General features: G+C 49.3%; 1 protein-coding gene across 1 annotated transcript in view; it reads right to left on the reverse strand.

The window, feature by feature from the left end:
* The window catches only part of KIF15 (kinesin family member 15), a 1036090-nt gene that overhangs the window by 404407 nt on the left and 616137 nt on the right, over positions 1 to 15546 (reverse strand). The window contains 1 exon segment of the mRNA XM_030209299.1: positions 7935 to 8013. Within this exon segment, the coding sequence (XP_030065159.1) occupies positions 7935 to 8013 (79 nt within the window).

Below are 15546 nucleotides of genomic sequence, written 5' to 3' on the forward strand. Positions count from 1 at the left end.
AGCTGAGCCGAAGGAAAAAAAAACCTCTCCGACTCCACTTCGAGGCAGGCTCAGACAAGCAGGCATCAGAAAACAGAACTCAGTTTTTAAACAAATTCTATGGTTCTCTCTCTCTTTTTTTTTTTTTTTTTTTTTTTTTTAAGTGAGGAGGCAGAAACCAACAGGGAAGGAAAAGAACAGCAAAAGCCTGTTCAAAGGAAATTTGAGGTGCAGCAGGGACCCAGCAACTGCGTATGATGCCAAAGGGGACACCACCAGTCCGCCACCCCCGGCTCAAACTGGCTACCGGCCCAGGAGCACCCTCAGAGGCCTTGGGCCCAGGAGCTGGAGAAAAAGCCGTCCACCACCTGCTGAGATACATACTAACTGAGGAAGCAGCTGGCCATCTGGCATCACTGCCTTTAGTTTATCTCTCTCCAGCTGCTGGTAAGCAGACTTAACTCACTAGTTCCTGGATTCATCTGCTGCAAGTGACAAGGAACAGAATTTTTAAGATTATGTGCTGTTTGGATCCGGTACAATCTTGTTTTAAGAAAGCCTACAGATCTTAATCTGTTTTTGTGGCCCACTGAAAGAAATTAAGTATTCATTTGATGGTAGGAAAGAAAGTTTCCTAGCAGTATTAAATCTATCTGTGGCATTTGATCTCATCAGTCTTGCCTTGCTGTGGTACCGTCTTTATAAACTGGGCATTAGGGAAAATGCTTTGCCATGGTTTTTGACTATAAGTAGAAAATGAGTAAAATTTAGACTAGCCTGCTATGATTTTTGAATGCCAAAGTGTGAGCTTCCACAGGGATCTCCATTACCTCCATACTTTTCAATGTTTTTGTATAATCACTAAGGAAGCAAGCCTTTTATCATATGTTGACTACATCCAAATTTGCCACGTGAAATTGATCTTACAAGCATACTCCTAATAAAACCAAAGCATATGGTATTTCACTAACTAGGGAAGTAATAAACTTGCATCAGTCAACATTTTTTCAAATGCAGGCCATCACAGTTTTTTCTGTACCCAGATATCAGTGCTGGATATCTGGGTATGCAGCAGCCACTGAAGTTATCCAAGTACTGCTGATATTCAGGGCCAGTACCCGGATAGCTATCCAAGTCAGTCAAGAGGGACCACTACTGAGTGACAACTTCCTTGAATAGTTATCCAGATAGCTTCTGGATTGGTCTTAGCTTTGTTCCTAGACTGCCCTGGAACTACCCAGATATTGCATTTGAAAATCCAGTCTGACTACCTTGACACTAAGTGCGTCTGAAAATCCAGTTATGATCCGAAATGGGTAGGAGCCTCTCTCCTACCTGGATAGGTCCTGCTGACTATCAAGTCCTAGTATGTCACTAGATATAGGAAAAACGTACTTGAAATAGCTAAGAAGAGTGAAACACATTGAATATAGCCTAAGAGGAAAAAATGGATTTGGAAACATCTTCAGAGGAGAAAAATGAGCAGCTGCAAATCCAGTGAATCACAAGAAACCACTCTGTGTCCCTTTGAAACATCTAAAAAAAAAAAGTAAATGCAAGAGAGTTCCATACAAATCACATGACTGCCAGCATAGAGACATGGTTTGGCCTTGAAAATATTACGAATTAGCTAAGGCTAGTAGTATAGTGCTGTGACTGGAGCACAGAAGTGTACAAACCTAGAGACCTCCAGTACTATTCTGTTACTCAGAACCCATTGAGTGTACTTATGAGAGTTTGCTACCGCCTAGTGGTCAAAACACAAGACTGTTCTTTCAGTAAGGACAACTGCAGCCATATGACTTACAGCACAAGCAGTATACTTAATGCCATACAAGGTATTATACACGGGGATGCACCTTGTATTGTCACCATAAAAATCAAAGTGAACTTAAAGAAGCAATACAATTTTTTTCCACACACCCTGAAAAAAAAAAAGCAAAATACTATTCGCAGATTTCAGCTCTTTACAAGAGCACCAATAGCAGATACTTATCAAAATTCAACCTTTCAAGTTACAAATCTAAACTTACTACTACTAATCATTTCAATAGCACTACTAGATGTACGCAGCGTGTACACATTATATACAGGTACTTTCTATGTCCCTAGGGGGCTCACAATCTAAGTTTTTTGTTTTGTTTTTTTTGTACCTGGGGCAATGGAGGGTTAAATAACTTGCCCAAGGTCACAAGGAGCTGCAGTGGGAATCAAACCCAGGTTGCTAGGATCAAAGCCCACTGCATTAACCATTAGACTATCCTCCATTCTTATTCATATTATTGGTATTTATGTAATAGAAGTCCAAAACATGAGGAGGAAGTGACGTCACGAGCGGAATAGCTGCCTGAAGATAGATCTCCGAGTGACCCACGGCGAAAAATCAGAAATAATACCCGACTCGAGCGCTGAAATTCTCTGCAGCAACGCTAAACATCGCTGTTCACTCTAGCGGTTCGAACAGCTGTGCCGATCGCGAAGTGCAGAAGTGGATCTTTCACGATTCGCCTTCCCGGGCACGGGGACAGCAAGAGCGGCGAAACAAAATGGCGACCGCGGCGCACAACCAAGAACAGCAAACGGCAAGCACATCGACTGCAGAGCCCCAGAGGGAGGGTATGGATGCAGGAATCTCGGAGGAGGACCAATGGCCTGACTGAAAGCAATGGCTGCAAGAAATCAGAGCGGACTTGAAAGCCATGTGGGGCGATCTGGCAACTTTAGGTACAGATCTGAGAGGGGAAATACGAGAGCTGGGGGCCCGATTAGAGGATACGGAGACCCGGCTGGACTCCCACGCTGAAACATTGAGCGCACTTGACCAACAAGTGGGCGATTTGCAGACCTCCCAACAGCAAATCCTGGACAAACTGGAGGATTTGGAGAATCGCAGCCGGAGATGTAATCTGCGCTTCAGAGGCCTGCCTGAGACTCCAACATATTCAAATTGTGAGGACACGATCCAGAGGCTAGTACGGGACCTCCTGGCGACGAGCGGAACCCAGCTGGAACAGTCAGCGATTCATTTAGAGCGGGCTCATAGGGCGCTCGGAACTCCGCGAACGAATCTGCCCAAAGATATCACTGTGTGCTTCAAAGACTATAAGCTGAAGGAGCAAGTGGCAAACGTAGCGCGCCAGACCCCAAATTTCAAATGGGACTCGTATGAAATAGAAATATACCAAGATCTGGCGGCAGCCACTCTAAAACGCAGAGCGGATTTAAAACCAGTCACCAAGCGATTGCAAGAGATGGGCATCCGCTAGAGATGGAGACACCCCTTCGCGCTGGTCTTCTACAAGGAGGGAAAGTTGCAACAAGTCCGATCTTTGATAGAGGCCAAGGAGATTTTGCCAGAAGAAAACTTGGGAGAGTCACTAAGGGCATTGAAACCACCACAAAGAAGATCGGTGGCTCCCCCGAAATGGCAGAGAGCTGGGAAGGGGCCGCGATGCCTACAGCGACAGCAATCGGCTGCTAAGATAACCTGACTTTGCCCTTAATCAGTCTACTAAGAGACATGACTAAAAGACTGTTGGGCGCAGGACACTGCTTGACGTAAAGTCAGTAAAAAGGTTTGAAATAGTTTGCAAAAGTTAATAGAGTTACAGAAAATGAGACAATGTATAAATGCTGTTGGGTTATAGTTAAAGAATGTCAGTCAAGGATTGTTAATTAGTATAACGGGCCCTGTGGGTACACTTGGGAGGTACCATCCGCCTTCCACTTTTCTCCTTACACTACCCACGTTACTTAACGTGGGCAGCTGCAGTCTTTTTTTTTTGGGGGGGGGGGGAGGTGGGGAGGGAGGGAGGGGAAGAAGAAGGGATGAGATGGTTGGGTGGGGAGAGGGAAGAGGGAAGAGGGGAACGAAAAGGGGAGACCGAACATTATGAGGAGAGTGACCATGACTCGAAAACAAGGGAGAGAGTCACAGGAGGGGACATGCAATCTAAGCAACTTATACGCTTATCTTAGATAACTCATGGCTGAAATAAATTTTCTACTGCTTAATGCACGAGGGTTGAATATTCCTAGAAAACGGCAGCTCCTGTTTAGGGAGCTACTCCGCCTTCGAACGGATGTGGCCCCGGTACAGGAAACGCATCTCCTACCTAGGCATGAGCATCTGTGTCAACATAAGAAATTTCCTGGCATATATTTTGCATCCAATGGGGATAACGTAAAAAATAAAGGGGTATTAATAGCATTTAGCGGAGCCAAGCCCTGGAAGGTCCAAAAAATTGTTAAAGATAAAGGGGGACGTTACCTCTTAGTAGTTTTTTCATTAGCAGAGCAGGTATATACAGTAGTTAACACTTATGCACCCAATGCAAATCAGGGACCTTTTCTTTGTGAGTTAGATCGGATAATTTTAAAACACTTAGAGGGCTCCTTACTGATAGGAGGGGATTTTAATCTAACGCTGCAGCCCCACTTAGACAACTCCTCACGACACACAGGATATGGCCAGAGGGACAGGGCGGTGCTACAAGAATTTATTGAGCGCTGGCACCTGGTCGATTTCTGGCGACAGGCAAACCACACCAAGTGCAGCTACTCCTATTTTTCGATAGTTCACCAGTCTTCATCAAGGATAGACTTCTGGCTAGGAGAGGCTGCGATGCAGGGGCTTATAGGTTCACAGCAAATCTTACCCCGCACATGGACAGATCATTCCCCCATATCGTTACAACTAATCCTCCCTAAGACCCGGCGGGAAAAAGGGGGCTGGCGACTAGATGACACCTTACTTCAAGAGCCCGCTAACATACTTAGCCTAGAGCGACATATCAAGGAATATGTCCAGTTTAATGATAATGGGGAAGTGATTCCTATAGTACTCTGGGAGAGCTTTAAAGCAGTCATGCGCAGACATCTGATAGCATTAAAACCCCACATAGGGAGAACGAAGAGAGCCAGAGAAGCTGAGTTACGGGGACAATTAGGGAAAGCGGAGACCACACTTCACCGAGATGGGCCCAGGCCGGCAGCGGAGGTTATCGATCAAATCCATAGATTGCGAAAACAGATAAATGAGCTGGACCTGGCGGAAAAACTTCAGCGGGTCCGCCAGTCCCACTTTGAATTTGACAATAAACTTAACTGCAACCCAGAGTGTGGTGGTGAGTCTAAAGGATGAGGGAGGGATAGCACACGTAGATCCCGAATATATTGAGGTGACATTCGGGGACTTCTATAAAACACTATATATGGCAGGGGAGGAGGCACCGGAGGAGGAAATGGAGAATTACTTTGCTGATATAGAACTCCCCAAATTAGCAGTTAGTGCAGACCAAGTCCTGTCACAACCAATTGAGCTAGAGGAGCTCCTGCAGGCTCTCAGTGAGCTTCCCGTAGGTAAGGCACCGGGGCCCGACGGATTCACTAACAAATTCTATAAGGTGTTTGGGAGGGTGCTGGCTCCACTGTTATTAAAGGTCTTCAACTCGCTTGAATTTAGTCAAGAGCTCCCCCCACATGGAATTTGGCTAGCATTACAGTTATCCCTAAGCCGGGAAAAGACCCGCAACTATGTGGATCATACAGGCCGATTTCTCTGTTGGGGGTAGATTATAAGATCTTTACAAAAATTTTAGCGACCAGACTCCAGAGATACCTCCCAACGCTAATTCATGAAGACCAAACGGGTTTTGTACATGGGAGACAGACTTTTGATAACATCCGTAGGGCCCTCCACTTGATACATCATACAAAGGAACATAATCTATGTGCCTGCTGTCCCTTGACGCGGAAAAGGCATTCGACCTGGTGAGCTGGCCTTTCTTGTTTACAGTCCTAGATAAGATGGGCTTCACCGGACGATTCATTCACTGGCTTAAACTGATCTATAAGGCGCCCTTAGCGTCGATAAGGGTAAATGGGAAACTCTCCAAGCCATTTCAGCTACATAGGGGGACCCGACAAGGCTGCGCGCTATCACCACTGCTCTTCGCGATAGTTATGGAGCCACTGGCTATTCAGATACATACGCACCCTGGTATAAGGGGACCACGGGTGGGGGGCCTGGAAACACGGGCGCTCCTCTTCGCGGATGACATATTACTTATGTTGCGGGAGCCAGGACCTGCAGGCCCGAAGATACAAGAGTTGCTTCAGACTTATGGGAGAGTGTCTGGCTTCAAGGTTAACCTAGACAAGTCAGAAGTGTTAGATATAAATATCGCAGCGCCACAAAAAGCACAGTTGCAGGCTACCTCCCCATTTCGATGGGCTGCACGACATATTAGATACTTGGGAGTCAATATTCCGAGGAGTTTGGATGAGCTATTCCAATCAAATTTCCCAGAAATGATAAAAAGGCTCTTTGCAGAACTACATCGATGGGAGGGATTGACGCTGTCTTGGAGTGGGAGGATCAATGCAGTTAAAATGGTTATATTACCTAGAATTTTAAATCTTTTTATGGCCCTGCCCGTATCCATCCCAGATAGTTTTTTGCAAGCCCTCCAAAATAAGGTATTTTCATTTATCTGGAGAAAACGACCCCCGAGGGTGAAAAGAGAGGTCATGTACCAATCGAAAGAGAGGGGAGGGATGGGAGTTCCTTCCTTCACACATTACTTACAAGCAGCCCACCTTAGAGTGATAGTTATATGGCTTCAGGATACAGGGAAGGCCTGGACAAGGTGGAGCAAAAATGGATGGGACCTTTTCCGCTGCGAGCTATCCCCTGGTTGTCGCAGGAAGATTTAGGAGAAAATCAAGGGAAGCCCACCTATGATGCGCTGACCTCTATTGATAAGATAAGGGGATACTTTTTCCCGGGGCGAGTATACTATAGGCATATGTTCCTTCGCTTTGCTCCCAAGTTCAGACCAGGCAAGCAGGATATAGCTTTCCAGCGATGGGAGGAGATGGGGCTCTGTGAATTAGGCCAAATGTGGGAAACGGACAAGAAGGTGCCATTCCAGGAGTTGTGCCAAGAGCACGGCCTCTCTCCCTGACAAGCTTTTCAGTACTATCAAGTGAAGGACTTTATAGCCCGTAGAGCACAGGACGAGTTAAAGCTACCAGAAACTAAATTGGAGGAGGGGCTGATGAAGGGAGGAGGAAGGGGTAGCATCTCAAGAATATATAGGGCACTACTTCTACATGCTAACCCAGTGGAACGATACTTATCAAGATGGGAGAAGGCCATGGGGGAAACCTATACAAAACCTCAGTGGAAAGTGGCACTTAGATCTCTGCTAGCAGTCTCGGTGTCTAGTGCCCTAATTGAAAACGGTCATAAAATATTATACAGCTGGTACTATACTCCCCATTGCTTGGTCAAAATGTTTAAAACTGGGTCAGCTCTGTGTTGGAGGCAATGTGGGGTAGTGGGGGATATGACTCATGTGTGGTGGGCATGCAAAAATGCACAGGATTACTGGGGGGAGATTTTGAAGTTTCTGGGTGAAGTTACAGCAGCGAACTATCCGATGAGAATGGACTACTGCTTACTCCACTTTAGACCTGCAGGAATTCCTAATTCCATATACCGCTTTGCCGCACAACTATTTGTGTCCGCCAAATTGGTGCTGGCTGCGGCATGGAAGCAACCCACACTTCCGGAACTGCGGTCAGTGTTGCGGAAATTAGACTATATTCATCTGATGTCGAAGTTAACAGCTTTATGCACTGGCAGTATTCCGCAGCACCATAAAACGTGGAATCCCTATGAACAGTGGTTGTCCTATCAGACACTCCTGAACAATGTGTCACATGGACAGGTCTAAAGAGAATTGGTCACAAAACTACCTAAGAGGGGGGAATATAATAGGAGAGGGAGGGTAATAGTTGGAAACATGTTAGTTGAAAGAGAAGTTCTAATCTCTGTACAAAGATATAGTGTGGATACTGTTATGTTTCTAATGGAAAATAATAAAACAAATTTGAAAAAGAAAAAAAAAGAAGTCCAAAACATTAAAAAATCTAGCATCATAATGTACCTGCTGCTCGCAGCATGTCACCAATTCAGAAGACTGCTTCTTCAGCTGTATATTTTCATCAAGGACTTTCAACAGTTCCCTAGAAAAAATTACCACAATCTCTTACAAACACTTTCAATGTAAAGACTTCAGAAGAAAACAAGGGCAAACTAAAATTACAAAAAAATTTACTTGTCAAGGAATTTGTTGAAGATAAATCACTTTACATGCTATTATAAAAACAAAACAAAAAAAGTATATCAAAATGTGAAGACAGCCCTCTGATGGTACCTTTTACCTTCACAATCTTTTTTTTTGTTTTTTTGGCTATATATAGATGACTGCCATATCAATTCTAAAATGTAATTTACTAAACTTACTGCCATGACTCTCACTTTTACCCCTTCTAAAAATAGGTAGCTTGTCTTCTGGTACTCCCTATAAAAAGTGACTCATCAACCTAGGATCTTCTAACTGAAAAGCAATGTTCTCACCTGTAACAGATGCTTTCCATAGAAAGTGGGATTGATCACTTAACACAAATGGTTGTCATCTCATAGTGCTAGGACAAGAGAGCTGTCTCCAAAGTATAAAGAGGATGCAGAGAAAAACATCACTACTACTACTTATTTCTATAGCGCTACAAGGCATACGCAGCGCTGTACACCATACACAAAAAAAGACAGTCCCTGCTCAAAGAGCTTACAATCTAGATAAGACAGGCAGACAGACAGAACAATTAAGGGTAAGGGAATAAAAAGGTGAGGATAAAAGGACAGGGCAAGTAAGCAGTGGTTAGGAGTCAAAAGTAGTGGTAAAGAGGTGGGCTTTAAGTTTGGACTTGAAAACGGCCAGAGGGGGCTAGACGTACAGGCTCGGGAAGTTTATTCCAGGCGTGAGGTGCAGCAAGATAAAAGGAACTGAGTCTGGAATTAGCAATAGAGGAGAAGGGAACAGATAAGAGAGATTTATCTACAGAATGGAGTAACCGAGGGGGGGGGGCGTAGGGAGACACAAGAGTGGAGAGGTACTGGGGAGCGGCAGAGTGAATGCACTTATAGGTCAATAAGAGAAGTTTGAATTGAATGCGGAAACGGATAGGGAGCCAGTGAAGTGATTTAAGGAGAGGGCTAATGTGAGCATAGCGACTTTGGCAGAAAATGAGTCGCGCAGCAATGTTTTGGACTGATTGAAAAGGAGGAGAGATGGCTAAGAGGGAGGCCAGTGAGAATCAGGTTACAATAATCAAGACGAGAGGTGGTAAGAGTGTTTATAAGGGTTCTGGCAGAGTGCTCAGAGTTGAAGGGACGGATTTTGCTGATGTTATAGAGAAAGAAACAACAAGTTTTGGCAATCTGCTGAATGTGAGCAGACAAGGAGAGACAGGAGTCAAAGATGACCCCAAGATTACGAGCAGATGAGACAGGGAGAATGAGAGTGCAATCCACAGAAATAGAGAAGGAGGGGGGGAGGAGAGGTCGGTTTAGGGGGAAAAATGAGAAGCCATGTTAAGTTTCACATGACGTTGAGACATCCAGGCAGCGATATCAGATAGGCAGGCTGAAACTTGCTGGTTGAGATTTCGGGGGTAGAGAGGTAGATCTGGGAGTCATCAGCATAGAGATGGTATTGAAAGCCATGGGATATCAGAGAGCCAAGAGAAGAAGTACAGATGGAGAACAGGAGAGGACCGGGAACAGAACCCTGAGGTACACCGATTGGTAGAGGGATAGAAGTGGAAGAGGATCCACCAGAGAGTACACTAAAGGTGCAAAGCAAGAGGTAGGAGGAGAACCAGGAAAGAACAGAGCCCTGGAATCCAAATGAAGACAGCATATCAAGGAGTAGGCTGTGATCAACACTGTGAAAAGCGGCGGATAGATCGAGAAGGATGAGGATAGAATAGAGACCTTTGGATTTGGCCAGGAACAGGTCGTTGGGAACTTTTGTAAGTGCAGTTTCAGTTGAATGAAGAGGGCGAAAGCTAGATTGGAGTGGGTCAAGAACAGCTTGAGATGAGAGAAAGTCAAGACAGCGGCGGTGAACGGCGGATTCAAGTAACTTGGAAAGGAAGGGGAGGAGGGAGATGGGTCGATAGTTGGAAGGACAGGTAGGGTCAAGTGAAGGCTTCTTCAGGAGCGGTGTAACCACAGCATGTTTGAAGGCATCAGGAACGGTCGCAGTGGACAGAGAGAGATTGAGGATATGACAGATAAAAGGGGTGAGTAGGAGATGGCTGCTTTTTGAGAAAGCGCTCTAAGCACAGCATAGAAAAACCTTTCAAAGCCTCAGCAGAGTAAAGTGTTCCCCAAATTACATAAGGAAATTGGTGTTTACTAATGGCTATGTCAGCATGGAAGAAGTTGCTGGACTTTTGCTTTACAGACAATGCCAAAATTAAGTCGGGCCCCAAGACTGGTCAAGATGCAGCAGGATCACATGCACTGGAGGCAGCCAATTCCCAGAAAGGGTATGATACATACCTGTAGCAGTTGTTCTCCGAGGACAGCAGGCTGATTGTTCTCACGACTGGGTTGACGTCCGCGGCAGCCCCCACCAACCGGAAAAAGCTTCGCGGGACGGTCGGCACGCAGGGCACGCCCACCGCGCATGCGCGGCCGTCTTCCCGCCCGTGCGCGACCGCTCCCGCCAGTTGAATGACAAGCAATAAAGTATAAAACACAACTCCAAAGGGGAGGAGGGAGGGTAGGTGAGAACAATCAGCCTGCTGTCCTCGGAGAACAACTGCTACAGGTATGTATCATACCCTTTCTCCGAGGACAAGCAGGCTGCTTGTTCTCACGACTGGGGTATCCCTAGCTCTCAGGCTCACTCAAAACAAGAACCCAGGTCAATGGAACCTCGCAACGGCGAGGAAACAACAGAAATTGACCTACGAAGAACAACTAACTGAGAGTGCAGCCTGACCAGAATAAATTCGGGTCCTGGAGGGTGGAGTTGGATTACACCCCAAACAGATTCTGCAGCACCGACTGCCCGAACCGACTATCGCGTCGGGTATCCTGCTGGAGGCAGTAATGAGATGTGAATGTGTGGACAGATGACCACGTCGCAGCCTTGCAGATCTCTTCAATAGTGGCTGACTTCAAGTGGGCCACCGACGCTGCCATGGCTCTGACACTATGAGCCGTGACATGACCCTCAAGAGTCAGCCCAGCCTGGGCGTAAGTGAAGGAAATGCAATCTGCTAGCCAATTAGAGATGGTGCGTTTCCCGACAGCGACCCCTAGCCTGTTAGGGTCGAAAGAAATAAACAATTGGGCGGACTGTCTGTTGGGCTGTGTCCGCTCCAAGTAGAAGGCCAATGCTCTCTTGCAGTCCAATGTGTGCAACTGACGTTCAGCAGGGCGGGTATGCGGCCTGGGGAAGAATGTTGGCAAGACAATTGACTGGTTAAGATGGAACTCCGACACCACCTTCGGCAGGAACTTTGGGTGAGTGCGGAGCACTACTCTGTTGTGATGAAATTTAGTATATGGAGCATGAGCTACTAGGGCTTGAAGCTCACTGACCCTACGAGCTGAAGTAACTGCCACCAAGAAAATGACCTTCCAGGTCAAGTACTTCAGATGGCAGGTATTCAGTGGCTCAAAAGGAGGTTTCATCAGCTGGGTGAGGACGACGTTGAGATCCCATGACACAGTAGGAGGCTTGATAGGGGGCTTTGACAAAAGCAAGCCTCTCATGAATCGAACGACTAAAGGCTCTCCAGAGATGGCTTTACCTTCCACACGATAATGGTAAGCACTAATCGCACTAAGGTGATTCCTTACTGAGTTGGTCTTGAGGCCAGACTCTGATAAGTGCAGAAGGTATTCAAGCAGGTTCTGTGCAGGGCAAGAACGAGGTTCTAGGGCCATGCTCTCACACCACACGACAAACCTCCTCCACTTGAAAAAGTAACTCTTTTTAGTGGAATCCTTCCTAGAGGCAAGCAAGACCCGGGAGACACCCTCAGACAGACCCAACGCAGTGAAGTCTACGCCCTCAACATCCAGGCCGTGAGAGCCAGAGACTGAAGGTTGGGGTGCAGCAACGCACCGTCGTTCTGCGAAATGAGAGTCGGAAAACACTCCAATCTCCACGGTTCTTCGGAGGACAACTCCAGAAGAAGAGGGAACCAGATCTGACGGGGCCAAAAGGGCGCTATCAGAATCATGGTGCCGCGGTCCTGCTTGAGCTTCAGTAAGGTCTTCCCCACCAAAGGTATGGGAGGATAAGCATACAGGAGGCCGGTCCCCCAATGGAGGAGAAAGGCATCCGACGCTAGCCTGCCGTGTGCCTGAAGGCTGGAACAGAACAGAGGCAGCTTGTGGTTGGTCTGAGAGGCGAAAAGGTCCACCGAGGGGGTGCCCCACGCTCGGAAGATCTTGCGTACCACTCTGGCATGGAGCGACCACTCGTGCGGTTGCATGACTCTGCTCAGTCTGTCGGCCAGACTGTTGTTTACGCCTGCCAGGTATGTGGCTTGGAGGAGCATGCCGAACCGACACGCCCAACGCCACATCCCGACGGCCTCCTGGCACAGGGGGCGAGATCCGGTGCCCCCCTGCTTGTTGACGTAATACATTGCAACCTGATTGTCTGTCCGAATTTGGATAATTTGACAGGACAGCCGATCTCTGAAAGCCTTCAGTGCGTTCCAGATCGCTCGGAGCTCCAGGAGGTTGATCTGCAGATCCTTTTCCTGGAGGGACCACAGACCCTGAGTGTGGAGCCCATCGACATGGGCTCCCCACCCCAGGCGAGATGCATCCGTCGTCAGCACTTTCGTGGGCTGCGGAATTTGGAATGGACGTCCCAGGGTCAAATTGGTCCGGATGGTCCACCAGAGCAGTGAAGTGCGACAACTGGTGGAGAGGCGGATGACATCTTCTAGATTCCCGGTGGCTTGGAACCACTGGGAAGCTAGGGTCCATTGAGCAGATCTCATGTGAAAACGAGCCATGGGAGTCACATGAACTGTGGAGGCCATATGACCCAGGAGTCTCAACATCTGCCGAGCTGTGATCTGCTGAGACGCTCTGGTCTGCGAAGCCAGGGCCAAGAGATTGGTGGCCCTCGCTTCGGGAAGGTAGGCCTGAGCTGTCTGGGAATTCAGCAGCGCTCCTATGAATTCCAGAGATTGAGTTGGCTGGAGATGGGACTTTGGGTAATTTATCACAAACCCCAGCAGCTCCAGAAGTTGAATAGTGCACTGCATGGACCGGAGGGCTCCTGCCTCCGAGGTGTTCCTGACCAGCCAATCGTCGAGATATGGGAACACGTGCACTCCCAGCTTGCGTAGGTAGGCCGCTACCACCACGAGGCACTTTGTAAACACTCGTGGGGCAGAGGCGAGCCCAAAGGGCAGCACACAATACTGAAAATGCCGTGCGCCCAGGCGGAATCTGAGATACTGTCTGTGAGCTGGCAGTATCGGGATGTGAGTGTATGCGTCCTTTAAATCCAGGGAACATAGCCAATCGTTTTTCTGAATCATTGGCAGAAGGGTGCCCAAGGAAAGCATCCTGAACTTTTCTTTGACCAGGAATTTGTTCAGGCCTCTCAGGTCTAGGATGGGACGCATCCCCCCTGTTTTCTTTTCCACAAGGAAGTACCTGGAATAGAATCCCTGCCCTTCCTGCCCGGGTGGTACGGGCTCGACCGCATTGGCGCTGAGAAGGGCGGAGAGTTCCTCTGCAAGTACCTGCTTGTGATGGGAGCTGAAAGACTGAGCTCCTGGAGGACAATTTGAAGGCAGGGAGGCCAAATTCAGGGCGTATCCGCACCGCACTATTTGGAGAACCCACTGGTCGGAGGTTATGAGAGGCCACCTTTGGTGAAAAAATTTTAACCTCCCTCCGACCGGCAGATCGTCCGGCACGGACACTTGTAGGGCGGCTATGTTCCCGTGGATCCAGTCAAAAGCCCGTCCCCGGCTTTTGCTGTGGAGGCGCAGGGGGCTGCTTAGGCGCACGCTGTTGACGAGAACGAGCGCGCTGGGGCTGTCCCTGTGCCTGACGAGGCCTTCGGGCCGGCTGGTTGTACCTACGCTTTGCAAAAGAATAGGGTGCAGCCTGCCGTGCCCGGGAAAAACGCCCACCCGTGGGGGCGGGTGCTGAAGGCGCCCGGTGGGAGAGCTTGTCGAGAGCGGTTTCCCGCTGATGCAGTTGGTCCACCATCTGCTCGACCTTCTCACCGAAAATGTTATCCCCCCGGCAAGGGACGTCAGCCAGTCTCTGCTGGGTGCGGTTGTCCAGGTCAGAGGCACGCAGCCATGAGAGCCTGCGCATCACTATACCTTGGGCCGCAGCACGAGATGCCACGTCACAGGTGTCAAAAATCCCCCTGGACAGGAACTTTCTGCACGCCTTCAGCTGCCTGACCACCTCCTGATAAGGCCTGGACTGCTCCGGCGGGAGCTTATCGACCAGGTCCGCCAGCTGTTGCACATTGGTCCGCATGTGGATGCTCATATAGAGCAGGTAAGATTGGATGCGGGTCACGAGCATGGAGGACTGGTAGGCCTTCCTCCCAAATGAGTCCAGAGTGCGAGACTCCCGCCCCGGGGGCGCCGAGGCGGTATCCCTCGAACTCCGTGCCCTCTTGAGAGCAGAATCCACGACCGCTGAGTCATGGGGCAACTGGGGCCGCATGAGCTCTGGGTCAGAGTGGATCCTGTACTGGGACTCTGCTTTCTTGGGAATGGTGGGATTAGTTAATGGTCGCACCCAGTTCCGGAGCAGCGTCTCCTTCAGGACATTGTGCAGCGGTACCGTGGAGGACTCTCTAGGTGGTGATGGATAGTCGAGGACCTCGAGCATCTCGGCCCTCGGCTCTTCCACAGAGACCACGGGAAAGGGAATGCTTATAGACATATCCCGCACAAAGGAGGCAAAGGAGAGACTCTCAGGAGGTGAGAGCTTCCTCTCCGGTGACGGCGTGGGGTCCGAGGGAAGGCCCGTAGACTCCTCTGAGGAGAAATATCTCGGGTCCTCCTCTTCCCCCCACGAGTCCTCATCCTCGGTATCGGACATTAGCTCATGTAGCTGAGTCCGGTACCGGGCCCGGCTCGACGTCGAGGCACCGAGGCCTCGGTGTCGTCGAGCGGTGGACTCCCGCGCCGGCGGGGACGGAGCTCCCTCCATCGACGTCGACGGGGACTCCACCTGCGTGGCTGTCGAGACCGGCACCGCAAGCGGCGGCGGTGTCGACTGCCCCGGCGCCGGGCTAGAGCTCGCCGGCGCCACAGTCATCGGCGCCGAGGGCGCAAGCACCCCCGGCGCCGGCACAGCCTGGCGCATCAGCCCTTCCAGGAGCCCCGGAAGGATGGCTCTGAGGCACTCGTCCAGGCCCGCTGCCGAGAAAGGCGGTGGGGCCGGTAAGGGTGTCGGTGCCAGAAGCTGCTGGGGGCCAGGAGACGGCACCGAGGTGCCGGAACCCCGACGCGTCGGTACCTCCACCACCGACGGAGATCTCTCCTCTCTGTGATGACGCTTCGGCGTCGACTCCTCTTCAGGCACCGAGGGCTCCCGGTGACGGCGCTTCTTGTCCTTCTTCCGGTGCACGTCACCGGTGCCGGAGGGCATGGAGGAGGAGGAGGTCGATCCCCCTCGGTCTCGAGGTACCG

Source organism: Microcaecilia unicolor, chromosome 1, assembly GCF_901765095.1.
Source record: "Microcaecilia unicolor chromosome 1, aMicUni1.1, whole genome shotgun sequence".
Taxonomy (NCBI): Eukaryota; Metazoa; Chordata; class Amphibia; order Gymnophiona; family Siphonopidae; genus Microcaecilia; species Microcaecilia unicolor.